This window comes from Ranitomeya imitator, chromosome 1 (genome assembly GCF_032444005.1).
Source record: "Ranitomeya imitator isolate aRanImi1 chromosome 1, aRanImi1.pri, whole genome shotgun sequence".
NCBI lineage: Eukaryota > Metazoa > Chordata > Amphibia > Anura > Dendrobatidae > Ranitomeya > Ranitomeya imitator.
In genome coordinates this window covers 630001945-630019113 of record NC_091282.1, presented here as the reverse complement: position 1 = coordinate 630019113, position 17169 = coordinate 630001945, and the positions used below count along the sequence as shown (strand labels likewise).

Genomic DNA, 17169 nt, shown 5'->3' with positions numbered 1-17169 from the left:
GCTGAAAGTCCCCCTCTCGACTTATATTCGAGTCATACCCAGGGGTCGGCAGGGGAGGGGTAGCGGGGGCTGTCTAATTATACTCACCTGCTCCTGATGCAGTCCCTGCACGTCTTTTCCCCAGCACCTGCAACTTCTTCCTGTACTGAGCGGTCACATGGTACCGCTCATTACAGTAATGAATATGCGGCTCCACCTCCCATGGAGGTGGAGCCGCATATTCATTACTGTAAGGCGCGGTAACGGTGACCGCTCACTACAGGAAGAAGCTGCCGGCGCCGAGGAAGCAGGGACTGCACCGCACTAGGAGCAGGTGAGTTCAATTGGGAGGAGAGCACTGCCCTGCGCGATATTCACCTTCCATCTTCTGCAGTGACGTTCAGGTCAGAGGGCGCGATGACGTGGTTAGTGCGCGCCCTCTGCCTGAACGTCAGTGCAGAAGACACTGAAGATGGAGCGGCGCCGGAACAAAGTCAGGTGAATATTGAAAGTGTCGGGGGCCTGAGCGACGGAGAGGTGAGTATGTGATTTTTTTTTTTATCACAGCAACAGCAAATGGGGCAAGTGTCTGTATGGGGCATCTTATGGGGCCATAACGTTTGTGCAGCACTATATGGGGCAAATAACTTTATGGAGCATCTTATGGGGCCATAATTAAAGTTTGTGGAGCATTATATGGGGCAAGTGTCTGTATGGAGCATTTTATGGGGCCATAATCAAGGTTTGTGCAGCACTATATAGGGCAAATATCTTTATGGAGTATCTTATGGGGGGCATAATCAACATTTGTGCAGCATTATATTGGGCAAATGTGTCTATGGAGCATCTTTTGGGGCCATTATTAACCTTTATGCAGGATTATATAGGGCATATTTTAATATGGAGCATCAGTATCTATTTTTTACTTTTGACATTTACCGGTACCTGCTGCATTTCCCACCCTAGGCTTATACTCGAGTCATTAAGTTTTCCCAGTTTTTTGTGGCAAAATTAGGGGGGTCGGCTTATATTCGGGTCGGCTTATACTCGAGTATATACGGTATATTATCTTCGGTGCCTAATGGTATAATGTTCTGTAAGGCACATGTGGTTTCCGTATACTCACTGCATGCGGTTTCTGCTACCCTGGCACCTCAAGGGCTGCCATGACTGTAATTCAAAATTACGACTCGTCCCGCAAGAAGACAATCCATCGTATTGCTACTTCGACAGAAAGATAAAAAAAAGATTAAGCTCCTTGAATAAGGGTAGAAAAAACTAAAGAGTCATGAGCCACAACTCTATTTTACATTTCGAAGACTGGTGGATATAGGGGGAGTGAACTAAGTTCAGTTTCCTTCCTCAGTTTCACAAGAGTTGAGTTGTGAGGGAACACACGTGGCCACCACTTCATTGTGACTGTGCATTTCACATCTCTTATGTTAACCATGGTTGTGATTTATTTCAGATGAGTTTGCAAACTGGTACAGCAGCGAGGAAGAAGATGGAAGTGGTGTTAGTTCCATCTTAAAAACACTGCGCAACCAAACCAAGCTGGCCAGGAACAACTCCACCGAGCAGCCGTGCGCCCCTCAAAGTTGCGACCCAAGGTTGGCAAAAGACAGGGTTACTCCAGGTGGCGGTCAGTCATATGATCCGAGGCTAAGACTGAACCCAGGCCTGAGCCCCGCCCGTCTTACTGAGAGCTGCACATCTGACCCCAGAGTGGCACGTGACCCCAGGAAGAGTAAACTTGAGCCTCCTCCGGTCAGACACCTTCCTCACTCTGGAGGCAATGTGAAGCAGAAAGGGGTGGATGATGAGGATGAAGACGCCGAAAGGGAACTACGAGAGAAGACGGCCATCATACCATTAGATATGTTACCGGGAGTGTCTTTGAGGGACCCGCGTTGTAAGCTGAGACAGTTCAGCCATATTAAAATGGATGTCTTACTGTCCAAACCCAACTTTGCTAAACTTGTCGTCTGGGCACCGGAAGATCTCCTCCCAGTTCCCCCACCAAAACCTGACTTTGTTTCATCCATAAATTTGCCATTACCCCCACTTATCGCTGACCAGAGGCTTAATAAAAGTAGGTCGTTGTCTACAGAGGTGCATCATTCAGCTGCCGACCCCAGACTGGAAAGAGTAGATCCCCGACTGGAACACAAAGCAAAGCAAACAAGCATTTCATCTAAAGGCAGCTACATCGATCCACCAGATTTACATGTGACGATCAACAAGATGAACGATCCTCGGCTCCAAAAAAACCTCCAGTCCAGACTCCATAGATCCCCCAGCTCTGACAGCCAGCACAGCGCAGCAAAAGAACCACTGTCACCCAAAGGGGATCCTCGCTTGGCAGCCAGAACATCGATAGGCTCACCGCCGACATCCATTAAACCCGCCCAAGACATCCTTTCATCATACGCTCCAAAAGTGTCGCCTGCCAGTGGTAGATTGACCAGTCCTGGGTCTATCCTGAAAAATATCAGTCTGTACAGTCAACAAGATGACACCACAAGTTCAACAGAGCCCATCCTGCTTACTGTAGGAGAGAATGGGGATCACCAGAAAAAGACCGTCGATGCAGCCAAAACCGAGGAAACGCAGCAACCGACTGTAGGTCAGGAGAATCTTGTGGACAAAACAGACTGTCCTGCTGAAAAAATGGAGATAAGTAAAACCACAACAGCCCCAGCAGTTCACAATCTTCCTGTCTCAGCTTTGGCAGGACTTATACGGCCTCAGTACAACGATCCTAGGCAGATCAAACCAGCAGCCCCTGCCAATCAACCCCAAGACGCTAACGCCAAGGGTGAAGGTGAAGGCGATGATGATAAGCCTCTGAAAGACGTTTTCAAAACCTTTGATCCCACAGCTTCTCCGTTCTGTTAGCGGCACTCCTGTTTCTTACTACGTTTTGTATTTTCTTTCTCTTTATGGCTGGCCTGTATTTAGCTTCTGCCCTTCTCTATTTATTTGTACATTAAACCACGCGCTGCCATCGTAGGTCTCCGCTATGCCAGCTGCATCTTCTGTGGTATTTTTTTCTCTCTCATGTAATAGTGAATCATGCAATAGAGAACCCATTGGCTACAGTAAAGCACTTTTATTGTAAATAGGACATTATGTGAAGATTATTCATGTATACAGGATGTGCGACACTCATGGACTCATCGCGTTATGGAGCAATACAGTGTGAATGGAAGTCTATCATGACTGGTCACGGACTGGTCAGCTCCCATTCTGTCTACAGGAGGTTTCTCTTTGCTTTACTGCATACAAGGCTTCATCCAGAAAATCAAGTTTGGCCGAAAAAAATTAAAAAGTTTTATTAACCTCACCAATCCCAGCTCCTGAGACAAAACTAGGAGCTTGAGAAAATTCAAAACGTGGAGAAAGATAGGAAGATTCATCTATATTTAAGTCTGTTTTGCCTTGTCGTTATTTTTTCCAAATTTATGACATTTGGTGCATCTTTGAAAATTGTACTTTTTACCCCCGAATATAATTGAATTTCCAATTTTTATCACCACTATTCATAAATCTTAATGACACTCCAAAATTTGCTACTTTTTTTAATTAATTTTTTTTTCAAGTCTAAAGCTTCCGAATAATTAGGCTGTATAAAATAGAAACCTTTGCTGACTGCTTAGACTTCTGTACACCAATATTAGACCAAAATACTTTTTTTCATTAGGTGTCTCCGGCTTCTATGGCTGATGGTTGAGAGCATCTTCCAAGCCGAGCAGTCGGCTCTCGCCCCCCGTTTTGTAGTGCTGCTCTTGATTTGTGGGTGGACAGCTTAACACAAGGCTGTAATGTACAGCTTATAGACAATATGTAGTAAAGGAAAAGCAATTATGTAAGTGGAGATCGGCCTTTTGGACCTCTGAGGCTATGTGATCACTTTGTATTAAGAAAATGTCTATAGCGAGGTAACAGGAGAGGAGCAGCAGTAAAAAAAAAAAAAAAGCAAAAAAAAAAGCAAGTTACCAAGAAGACTGCGTGCAACAGATGCTGTTCCCTCTCCATTACCCAAATCCGTGCATGTTAGTAAATCACTTATAGTTAAAAAGAAACACATCCATTAAAATGACTGTTCAAGATGGTACATTACTGTAAGTCCTATATAAAATCCTGCTCATGTATTCTTCTAGTTGAGTAATGTTTTAAACAATTTTACGATATACTTGTAAAGCGAAAAGAAAGTTTTGACTATAAAGAGAGAATTTGCCAGATTTTTTTTCTATTACATTTGTGTTTTTTCACCTTGTATTGTATAGTATAGATGACGACGATGATGTATTTTGCATGGCATTTTGTACTCGCATTTTTTATTTTTTTTTTGTGTATTTTCAGTACTTGATGATAAGTTTGATGTTTTAACTGAATATTTAAGCTGCGATATTTCCCGGTTTTAGTGCACCACTTTTCTTTTTTGTCTACTGCTTGTAGAAATATTGAAAATATATATCATACTATTATTTTGTATGTGCTTTTTTTTTACTTGTGCATGGAATATATATGCTTGTAAAATGTAGAGACATTTAAAGGACTTTTTAATTTTTGTTTCTTAATATTCTTCCAAGACTTTCATTGGTTTTAAGTGCTTTTCTCACTTCCTCTGTGCACCAGCAACTATTATTATGTGACCAGGAAGTAGCCAAATTCCCCAAGAATGATTTGCAGGTGGCACTTCCTAACCTTGCCATCCAAGCACCAGAGTTCTGACCTTTTATAAACTGCTGGAGAGATTAGCGCAAATAGGGTCTTTTAAAGTGGAGAATTTAAGCATACACTCAGATTATACTAACCTGGTACAAGCTTTTGGTAAAGCATGTAGAGATATCAGCTGCAGAAGATCCACGGGTCAGCTGAGGACCGTATTGCAGATAAATAAGGCAATTGCTGTGGATATGGTCCGCACTGCTGAAAAAAATGTAGGTCCAGATGTATTTCACATAGAGGATGGTGGTTTATTCAATGCATTTCAAAGTCTAAATGACTTTTTCATCAGGAAAAGACCACATAAAATTATTTCTGACCTTTTGTCTTCCTCCCCTGACCTACAGAGAAAATACACACACACACACACACACACACACACACACACACACACACACCCCACCCACCCCCCCTTCGGGAGCCCAGTAACGAATGTTCTGTCATGTCTATTACCCCATAGTATCTTTGGAGTAAGAAGAGCACAAACATTGCAGGCTGCACATAGAACAAGTAACCTTATTAACTTGAGCCTTTATCCAGAGGCCACAGCATTTTGCTTTTCGCATTACAATGCATGAATATACGTTGCCTGACTCACTGGCCCCACACATGATCAGAGTGCTCTAAGTCAGCAATTTCAGTACCTAGAACAATATTGTCTGCAAGAAAATCTCAGGACAGTACATACTAAATGGAGTGGGAGCAATGTTAGGAAGGAAAAACTGTACAACGATTTATCCATCTTGAGACTGTATTGGCGTCTCAAGATAGTGCCTTGTATATTCAGTGGTTGAGCACAGTGGGAAATGTAGCTCACAGACACAACGAGACCTGGCAGTAGGTTAATGCAAATAATATTAAACCTCAATGATGGTTACAGGTGAGCTAGAAGATAAAGGGAATGGAAGTTTGGAAACCTATTACAGAATAGCCAGATATTTTTCTTTTCTTTTGTGCCTGGAAGAACCTTCTTAAGTCAATGTGAAAGAAAATTAAGCATTTATCCTACCGGTAATTGGTTTTCCAGGAGTCCATGATCACAGCACCATCCATTATAAACTTGATAGGAACAGGCACACACAAGAGGTTAAACGCCCCTTCCTCCACCAACCACCAGTGATTTCAAACACCAGGATGGATGCAACTCTATTGTATTCACTTTTCTTCTACATATGTTACCTTCACATAGAAAACACGAAATTACAGGAGGGAATGTAATGGGTGCTGTAATAATGGAGTCCTGGAAAACCAATTACCGGTAGGACTAATGCCTGGTTTCCAGGACGTCACTCCTGACCAACACCATTAGGAGAATACCAGATAATACATTAAGTGCTGGACATAAGTGCTGGAATACTGCTTGGAGGCCTTTTCTTCCAAAGGTCGCTTTTTGGCCCGATAAAATGTCCAGTTTATAATTAGTGATGAGTGAATATACTCGTTGCTCAGGTTTTCCCGAGCACACTCGGGTGATCTCCGAGTATTTGTTAGTGTTCGGAGATTAAGTTTTCATTGCCTCAGCTAAATGATTTACAGCTTTTAGCCAGGCTGAGTACATGTGGGGGTTGCCTGGTTGTTAGGGAATCCCAACATGTAATCAAACTGGCTAATAGCTGTAAATCATTCAGCTGCTGTGATGAAAACTTAATCTCCGAACACTAACAAATACTCGGAGGTCACCCGAGCAACAAGTACACTCGCTCATCACTATTTATAATGTCTGCAAAAGATGTTAAGACTTGTCCATGTTTCAGATCAGTTCCACCATGGCCCCTGCTCTTTCTACCCATTATGTGGTTACTTCTCTAGTAGATTGGGCTATGATGTTGTGCGGAGGAGATCTCCCTTCTGCTGAATAGATCAAGCTGATCACCGATCTAATCCATGGCCGCTTTAAACTTTTTCCCATTATTCTTTCCAGCAAACTGAACAAACAGATTGGAATGTATTCAACTTTTTTTGTAGTCTCCAGGTATTGGAGAACTGTTCTCTGACATCTAGAGAATGATGGTTTATTTATAGTTTTGGCAGAAGGAAGGCAAGACTATTTCTTGCTTCGTATGAAAAGTTGTTACCACTTTCTGTAAGGCGGGGTTTAACCTTAAGATAATGCAGTCCACAGGATCCTTCGGTATGAATCATTTTTGCAAAATACCTGTATTTCTCCTATTCATCTTGCTGTAGTTATGGCGATCAGGAAGGCAATCTTTAATTAGATAGATTTTATGTTCGAGTCTTCTACAGGCTCAAATGGTGGTTTGCAAAGGTCATTGAACACGAGATTCAGATCCAATAGGGGTATTAGAGACCTTAAAGGGAACCTGTCACCCCGTTTTTTGAGATTGAGATATAAATACTGTTAAATAGGGCCTGCGCTGTGCGTTACTATAGTGTATGTAGTGTACCCTGATTCCCCATGTATGCCGAGAAATACATTACCAAAGTCGGCGTTTTCGCCTGTCAATCAGGCTGGTCTGGTCAGGTGGGCGTGTTCACAGCGTTCTTTTCTTCCCCAGGTTTCCGTTGGTGGCGTAGTGGTGTGCGCATGTCCAAGGTCCGGATTCCCTGTGCCCACGTGAAGACACAGCGCGCGATCTGCGCTGTCATTCCTTTCATCGGTGCGGGCGGCCATCTTCCTGGGGCCGCGCGTGCGCAGATGTAGTGCTCTGCTGCACGGGGCTTCAGGAAAATGGCCGCGGGATGCCGCGCGTGCGCAGAAGAGATCGCGGCGGCCATTTTCCCAAAGCCGAGCAAACTCGGCTTTGGGAAAATGGCCGCCGCGATCTCTTCTGCGCACGCGCGGCATCCCGCGGCCATTTTCCTGAAGCCCCGTGCAGCAGAGCACTACATCTGCGCACGCGCGGCCCCAGGAAGATGGCCGCCCGCACCGATGAAAGGAATGACAGCGCAGATCGCGCGCTGTGTCTTCACGTGGGCACAGGGAATCCGGACCTTGGACATGCGCACACCACTACGCCACCAACGGAAACCTGGGGAAGAAAAGAACGCTGTGAACACGCCCACCTGACCAGACCAGCCTGATTGACAGTCGAAAACGCCGACTTTGGTAATGTATTTCTCGGCATACATGGGGAATCAGGGTACACTACATACACCATAGTAACGCACAGCACAGGCCCTATTTAACAGTATTTATATCTCAATCTCAAAAAACGGGGTGACAGGTTCCCTTTAACTATGGACCTAATCCTATTTGTGCCCTTAATGAATCTCTTACCTGCTAATGGATAGTCCATGAAAGGCACTCAAGGCTGAAATTTGCACCTTCAACGTGCTAGGTCTCAGGCCCTTATCAAATTCTGTTTGGAGAAAATCTAATATTTTTGGATTATTGGTGCTAGAGATATCGATCATTGTTTCTGGATAATATAAATGCCGGAGTCTCAAAGCCCTCTGGATATAAAGATCTGCCTTTCAGGATCCATGCAGACTATTGCAGGGACTTCACATAGGGATGGAATATCGGCCCTGAGAAAGAAGATCATGCCTTTCTGGATAGAAGATGGGATCTATTAAAGCCATCATTTTGAGCAGGTGGGAATCAGCTTTTCTTGGGCCAAAATGGTAGAATCACTATTACCCTGGCCTGATCTGCCTCAGCACTGATGGAATTAGGCGTTATGGGAGGAAAGGCAGGGGGAATCAGTGATTCTACCATTTTGGCCCAAGAAAAGCTGATTCCCCCTGCCTTTCCTCCTATAACCCCTAATTCCATCAGTGCTGAGGCAGATCAGGCCAGGGTAATAGTGATTCTACCATTTTGGCCCAAGAAAAGCTATTACCCTGGCCTGATCTGCCTCAGCACTGATGGAATTAGGGGTTACGGGAGGAAAGGCCAAATCCATGTCCCATCTCTGAATCAAGGCATCTACTCCAGTCAGCCTGTCTTTGTGAGGTCGAAAAAAATGTTTCTGAGCTTCTGCATTTCATCTTGTGGCAAACAAGTCTAGCTGAAGAGTACCCCAGTGATGTATTACCATATATACTCGTGTATAAGCAGAGTTTTTCAGCACATTTTTTGTGCTGATAACACCCCCTCAGCTTATACACAAGTCATTGTCCCAGAAAGACGGCGGGGGAGGGGGAGCAGTGGGTCACAGAGGCAGGAGCAGGCAGCTGCAGCTAAAGCCTGTGCCCGCTGCTAAAGAGACTGAATATTCACTGCACTGGCAGTGAATATTCATTTCTCTTATAGCGCACACAGTTGCAGCCGCCGGCTTCCAGAACACATCCTACTTACCTTCCCTGGTTGCCCTCGCTGCATCTTGTTCCGGCACCAGCAGCTCTCCAGCTGAGCGATCATGTGTTCCCCACTCATTAAGGTAATGAATATTCACCTCTCTCCACTCCCATAGGTGTGGAGTGAATATTCATTTTCTTAATGAGTGGGGACACGTGATCACTCAGCAGGAAGAGCTGCTGGCGCGATGCAGCGAGGAAGGTAAGTAGGAAGGTTTTTTCTATATAGGAACCACGCATACAAGGATTGGGGATAAGGAGCCATGCATGCAAGGATGGGGAGCCATGTGTACAAGGACAGGAATGAGAGGACAATGCATACCCGGCTTATACTCGAGACAATACGTTTTCCCAGTTTTTCGTGGCAAAATTAGGTGCCTCGGGTTGAATTATACACAAGTATATGCAATAAGCAGTGGAATTCCTCTCAGTTCAGTTCCCATTATAAATGCTAAACTTCTTTTCAGCTGAGTCTGCCACCAAATTCTGAGATCCCTTCAGGTTTATCGCTATCACTGAGAAGACTGTCTCCTCTGCCCAATGAAAATTCTTTCCAGCTATATCCTGAAGATGGTTATGTGTCGTTCCACCTTGATGCTGGAGGAAGGTTACTGTTGTGATATTGTCTGACAAAGTTCTGATGTCTTGAGCAAAATAGAGGAGACAGTATATCGCACAATCAGTCCAAAGCGCCACACATGTCCAACTGGAGAAGCATACAGTTGCCCAAGCGGTAATCGGGTGCTTACTCAGAAGAAAAAGACTTTTCCGTAGGTAATAATGTATAAGAAAAGAGAGCACTCACCAACCGCTGTAATAGTCCTTACTTTATTGTGGCATCAATACAAATGTAGCAAAATGTGGTAGGGAGAAACTGTGGTTCCTTCAGACGACGGCCGTCTTTTTAACATCACCCAGACTGCTGATCTAAGAAAATTCGAATTTCGCCATGTGTCCTGTAGGTACTGACCATGTACATGGGCCCCCCATCCGCTGCTGCTTGCGTCAGTGGTGACTGTTAGAAATGTGGATAGCCTCCACATAACCCCTTTCTGTAGGTTGATCATAGAAGAGCACCAAAATAACGACTTCTTTGATATTATGAAAATTGTCTCTTTTGATAGGAAGAGGACTAGAACTCTAGTTCCACCTATAGGAACTAACAAACCTAAAAGCCAATATTGATTCTTGAATGAGCCTTGTTACATGACTTGGCATAAAGGCTAAAATCTTAATTTGCAGACACTGTTTTGAGGTACTGCCCCTCCTTGCAGAGAGCGACTTGTCAAGCTTGTGTTTATCTCCGCAAAGAGGAACGTTACCCTTTGGACCTCAGTCAGACACCTCTCACCCAGCCAAACCAGATCTCACACTTTGCACTGACAAGGGGCAGTACCCCAAAACAGTGTCTGCAAATTGAGATTTTAGTTTTGGCTTTTATCCCAAGTTATGTGATAAGGCTCGATATTGATTTTTAGGATTGCTATTTCCTATAGGTGGCACTAGAGTTTTAGTTCTAATCCTCTCTGAAGAGGCAATTTGCATATTTCCTAGAAGAGCATTGTGGCTTAAAAGTCTCCTCACCTCGAAATGTCAAGCTTGATGTGTCGCACTCCACAAGGCAGAACGTTACCCCTATGACCATGATATTATGGACAATCTCATTTTCTTGTACAAACCTTCCACTCATCTGTTCTAGGATCTGCTGTAACTGCCTTGAGTGGAACTGCGCAATCCAAATGGGAGGCAACAGCATTGGTAATGCTGAATCACTTCCTCTTCTTTTACTGTGAATCTCAGATATCTTTGACTGAGGGTGAATAGGCACATGGTAATAGGCTTCTTTGAGATCTAACTTACATCTTCCTGAGGGATCTGCACAAACTCTATTCTGTATCCTTTTGCTATTTGAAGTATCCACGGATTTAGTGATACTTCTGACCAGCCTCTGTGAAAGGACTGCAGTCTTCCTCCCACTCTCATGACGGCATTGTCTCCCTGTTTTAGTTTTTGGACTGAGAAAGGTATGCTTTCCTCTGCCTCCCTTCGGGTAACTCCCATCTGTCCGTTTTCGCTTTACCTGTATAATCTGGCCTTTGATGGGAACGAGGCCTCTAAACCAGGGGTCCCCAACTCCAGTCCTCAAGGCCCACCAACAGGTCATGTTTTCAGGATTTCCTTTGCATTGCACAGGTGATGCAATTATTACCTGGGCAAGACTAAGGAAATCCTGAAAACATGACATGTTGGTGGGCCTTGAGGACTGGAGTTGGGGACCCCTGCTCTAAACGATACGTTTTTGGATTTTTACTCCAGAAATCCTTTTTCCTCATCTCAGGCTTTTTTTTAAGTATGTTGTACAATACTGGATCGAAAACTCGGAGACTGGAAAAGGGAATGGAACACAACTTATTCTTTGATTGACTGTCCCCCAACAATGTCTTCAGCCATTTAGCTTGCCTTACAGTATTGGAAAGTGCCCCATTTTCTGCAGCAAACCTGATTGATTCTGCTGAGGTGTCGGTCTTAAATCCTGTTGCCATTTTTGGAGTAATGGAATGGATTCTAGGATCTCATCTCTGGTTTTCTTTTTCCTGAGTTGACTATCTATCTCCTCTATCCATAAATTCATTTACCTTGTTACAGCGGTAGCAGATATGTTAGCCATAATTATTGCTGCTGAAGTTTCCCAGGTTCTCTTGAGCAGTCCATCTGCTTTTCTGTCCATAGGATCCTTTAAGCATGATGAATCCTCAAATGGGATAGATGTCTTCTCGGTTACTCTGGCTATAGAGATGTCTATCTTAGGGCTTTCTTTCCTTCTCGAAAAGTAGACGAGATCCTTGGTTTAATCGGTGTCTTTTCTACATCTTCCCACTCCTGTAGGATCATTGCCATTATGTGCTTATTAACAGGGTGTAAGAAAGTCCCTACTGAGAGCTGGAAGAGCCGGGAAAAATATGTAGGCAATCCTCTTTTCAAGCAGAGACTGAAGTTTATTCGGAGATTTTGCAGCAGAACAGTGTCATCGAAGTTAGAGAGATAAAGCATGCAAGCACAAACAGGGGTCCAGACCGGCAGAGTAACGCTGGGATGTCTGGCAATGGTTTGGCACTAGCATGGGCAACCACGTGAACAAGTACTGCACATTCTCAAAAGTGAATGCAAAGTGGAGGGCAGATTCAGGTGTTCGGGGTACTGAGAAAAAGCCATTTGCAATGTCAAAATAAGAAAACACTGCAATCACTTCTCAGCTGTAACATAAGTTCAGGGACAGATGCAACAAGGTGAAATGCTGAAGGAGTGTTCTTATTTACAAGTCTTGAGTCCACCACCATTTGAAAGCTACCATCTTCCTTTTTTACAAGTAAAATGGGACTGTTACATGGAGAATTACCTTTCACAACAATATCTTGCTTTTCCAATTCACTGACCGCAACCCTTATGTAAGGGATTGCGTCCTCAGGAATGCAATACTGGGGTTGAAAAGGCCTTTCACCATCAATTTTAACGAGTTTGCATTAACTCACAATCAGTTTTCTTAGAGATCCACGATTCAGGTAACCTTTGCCTCCATTCATTTTTTTAAAACATCATTGTCAACATTTTCATGAATACATGATCCTAGACTGGCACTGGGTAATTTGTGAATCTCTTCCTCCACAGGTACAATTACAGAACAAATAGTCACTTGTTTTTTCCACCACAAGACTTTTACACAAATCAACAACAATCCCCATTGCTCCCAAAACATCAATACCCAAAATTGTGAACCACAACTGTGGATTTACTGAAAAAGCACATGGAAGACCCCTTTGCTTCGATCCCCCTGTATCCTGAAATCTCAGGTATACTGGATGACTTTTTTTCTGCTTGATTGCAGGAGCCCTCAAATCCTACCAGAAGTGGTAGTCTCAGGCAGTCCAGGGGGTGACTTCAATTTGTGTCCTGTTACTAAAACTGAGGCTCCTGTATCGATGAGGATGTCTTCCCACGGCAGCCCCTCTATTCTTCCTTTGACATAAGGTCTTCCGTCCTTACTTATGGAAAGGAGGGCAAGGGGAACACCCCATCAGTCGGTGTTTCCTGCGGTGGGAAGCCCAAAAAACCCTTCATCCTCATCTAGACGTGGCATTTGCCGCTAACTCCCTTGCACCACTCCAGTCTGTCCTCAACTCTGCTGCTCGGCTAATCCACCTCTCTCCTCGCTACTCCCCTGCTTCACCCCTCTACAAATCCCTCCACTGGCTCCCAATTCCCCAACGAATCCAGTTCAAACTACTAACACTGATCTACAAAGCCATCCACAACCTGTCCCCTCCCTATATCTCTGAACTAATCTCCCACTATCTTCCCTCACGTAATCTTTGATCCTTCCAAGACCTCCTACTCTCCTCCACGCTTATTCATGCCTCACACACCTGCCTCCAAGATTTCTCCCAAATATCCCCCATCCTCTGGAATTCCACGCTACGTCCGATTATCCACCACCCTGAGATCCTTCAAATGGAACCTGAAAACCCATCTCTTCAGGAAAGCCTACAGCCTGCAATAACCATTCTGCCGCCTCACCTGCCACCATGTCACCGACCACCCGAGCTGCTGCCACATCACCTATCACCCGAGCTGCTGCCACGACCACCCGAGCTGTCGCCTCCACCACCAGTGCTGCAGCACACCAACCTCCTGTCTCTTCCCCACTATCCTGAAGAATGTAAGTCCGCAAGGACAGGGTCCTCTCCCCTCTACCAGTCTGTCTGTTTTTTTTTTATTGTGAAGCAAACAACAAATAGGACTTAATAAGGCTACTTTCACACTTCCGTCTTCTGACGGCCATCACAATGCGTTGTTTTTTAAGAAAAAACGCATCCTGCAAAGTTGCCAGCAGGATGCGTTTTTTCTCCATAGACTTGGTTTACCGACGCATGGTGACATATGGCCACACGTTGCATCCGTCGTGCGATGGATGCGTCGTGTTTTGGTGGACCGTCGGCACAAAAAAAAGTTCCATGTAACTTTTTTGTGCGTCGCATCCGCCATTTTCGACCGCGGATGCGCGGCCAATACTCCGCCCCCTCCTCCCCGGACTGCAGAATGGGCAGCGGATGCATTGAAAAACTGCTTACGCTGCCCACTTCGTGCAGTATTTTCCCAACGTCCGTCGGTACGTCGGCCCGACGCATTGTGACGGGCCCGTACCGACGGAAGTGTGAAAGTAGCCTAAGGCTGGGATCACACACAGCGAGATACGGCCGAGTCTCGCAGGTTAAAAACAAGCTCTGGCACCGAGACTGGAGCAGAGCGTGCGGCTGCATAGCAATACATGGAGCTGCACGCTTTGCTCCGGAGTGCTGGTGCCAGAGCTTGTTTTTAACCTGCGAGACTCGGAAGTATCTCGCTGTAGTGTGACTCCGGCCTTAAGGTACCTTCACACTCAGCGACGCTGCAGCGATACCGACAACTATGTCGATCGCTGTTTGGTCGCTGGAGAGCTCTCACACAGACAGCTCTCCAGCGACCAACGATGCCGAGGTCCCCGGGTAACCAGGGTAAACATCGGGTTACTAAGCGCAGGGCTGCGCTTAGTAACCCGATGTTTACCCTGGTTACCAGCGTAAAAGTAAAAAAAACAAACACTACATACCTACCGCTGTCTGTCCCCGGCGCTCAGCTTCTCTGCACTCCTGCACTCACTGTGAGCACAGCGGCCGGAAAGCAGAGCGGTGACGTCACTGCTCTGCTTTCCGGCTGACCGATGCTCACAGCCAGTGCAGGAGGAGTGCAGAGAAGCTGAGCGCCGGGGACAGACAGCGGTAGGTAAGTATGTAGTGTTTGTTTTTTTAACTTTTACGCTGGTAACCAGGGTAAACATCGGGTTACTAAGCGCGGCCCTGCGCTTAGTAACCCGATGTTTACCCTGGTTACCAGTGAAGACATCGCTGGATCGGTGTCACACACGCCGATCCAGCGATGTCTGCAGGGAGTCCAGCGACGAAATAAAGTTCTGGACTTTCCTCAGCGACCAACGATCTCCCAGCAGGGGCCTGATCGTTGGTTGCTGTCACACATAACGATTTCCTTAACAATATCGTTGCTACGTCACAAAAAGCAACGATATCGTTAACGATATCATTATGTGTGAAAGTACCTTTACTGAAAACTTCAGTGTGCATATCTATTAACCCCTTTAATCCCGAAGGTGGTTTGCACGTAAATGACCAGGCCAATTTTTACATTTCTGACCACTGTCACTTTGAGATGAATAAAACTTGGCACTCAATGTGAGAAGAAAAAGCTTCTTAATTTATTGATGCATCCAGACAAACAAAACTGCTAAACGTTTTCGGTCCACACCGGACCTTCGTCAGAGCGTTTCTTTGACATTGACTATGAAATATATAAATAAATAAAGTGTCACATGATGCAGAAATACATGTCGCATAATGCAAAACAGAAGAGATAACTACTAGTGAATATAGCACGAAAAAATATACGTGATGCTCCATCTGGTTAAAGAGACGTGCCAGAGAGATGAATCTATCCAGAAGACCGGTGCTCCGTGCGTGGTGGAGATCTAGTCCGTGCTGAGTCGCTGGATAAGGGAAGTAACAATGGTGCTGGAGATGAAAGAGCGCTGATGGAAGTGTGACCACAGGCCAAAAAAGTCTTGCTCAGTGAGGGAAACAAAAAAAGGATACATAGCAAATATCCAATATGCACTACTCAAAGGCCGGCTTCACACTTGCGAGTTTTACGGACGTAAGAGCGCAGAAACTACGTCCGTAAAACTCGCAAAACATACGGCACAATTATTCTCTATGCCCCTGCTCCTATCTGCCGTATTAAACTGATCAGTATTATACGGCTTTCTACGGCCATAGAAAATCGCAGCATGCTGCGTTTGTCACTGTATTGCGCAAATAAAACGTCAATGAAAGTCTATGGAAGCCCCAAAAATACGGATCACACACGGACCAGCAGTGTGACTTGCGAGAAATACGCAGCGCTGTTAGCGAGAAAAGCCGGTAATTCATTGCGGTGTACAGTAAAATCACACTGACAGCTTCCAGTAGAATAGGTAGAATAAATGTGTACACATAGAATAGGTATATATATATATATGTCAGTGAGACACATATATATATATATATTAATATTTCTTCCAGCGCTAGACAGCTTTAAAGCCGGTAATTCAATTACCGGCTTTTGGTTTCTCCTTCCTAAAACCCGACATGATATGAGACCTGGTTTACATACAGTAAACCATTTCTTATCACCAATTTTTTTGCATATTCCACACTACTAATGTTAGTAGTGTGTCTATGCAAAATTTGGCCGTTCTAGCTAGTAAATTAAGGGGTTAAATGGCGGAAAAAATTGACGTGGGCTCCCGCACAATTTTCTCCGCCAGAGTAGTAAAGCCAGTGACTGAGGACAGATATTAATAGCCTGGAGAGGGTCCACGGTTATTGCCCCCCCCCCCGGCTAAAAACACCTGCCCCCAGCCACCCCAGAACAGGCACATCTGGAAGATGCGCCTATTCTGGCACTTGGCCACTCTCTTCCCATTCCCGTGTAGCGGTGGGATATGGGGTAATGAAGGGTTAATGCCACCTTGCTATTGTAAGGTGACATTAAGCCACATTAACCCCTTCATGACCCAGCCTATTTTGACCTTAAAGACCTTGCCGTTTTTTGCAATTCTGACCAGTGTCCCTTTATGAGGTAATAACTCAGGAACGCTTCAACGGATCCTAGCGGTTCTGAGATTGTTTTTTCGTGACATATTGGGCTTCATGTTATTGGTAAATTTAGGTCAATAAATTATGCGTTTATTTGTGATAAAAACGGAAATTTGGCGAAAATTTTGAAAATTTCGCAATTTTCACATTTTGAATTTTTATTCTGTTAAACCAGAGAGTTATGTGACACAAAATAGTTAATAAATAACATTTCCCACATGTATACTTTACATCAGCACAATTTTGGAGACAAAATTTTTTTTTGCTAGGAAGTTATAAGGGTTAAAATTTGACCAGCGATTTCTCATTTTTACAACGAAATTTACAAAACCATTTTTTTTAGGGACCACCTCACATTTGAAGTCAGTTTACGGGGTCTATATGGCTGAAAATACCCAAAAGTGACACCATTCTAAAAACTGCACCCCTCAAGGTGCACAAAACTACATTCAAGAAG

The 17169-nt window shown here is 44.6% G+C and overlaps 1 protein-coding gene across 1 annotated transcript in view; it reads left to right on the top strand.

Moving 5' to 3' along the window:
• Positions 1-4562, top strand: part of ZC3H6 (zinc finger CCCH-type containing 6) — a 103659-nt gene extending 99097 nt beyond the window's left edge. Inside the window, exon 12 of the mRNA XM_069726908.1 lies at positions 1448-4562. Coding sequence (XP_069583009.1) covers positions 1448-2877 — 1430 coding nt within the window. The 3' untranslated portion in view covers positions 2878-4562. The remainder of the gene's footprint in view (positions 1-1447) is intronic.
• The last annotated feature ends 12607 nt before the right edge of the window (positions 4563-17169 follow it).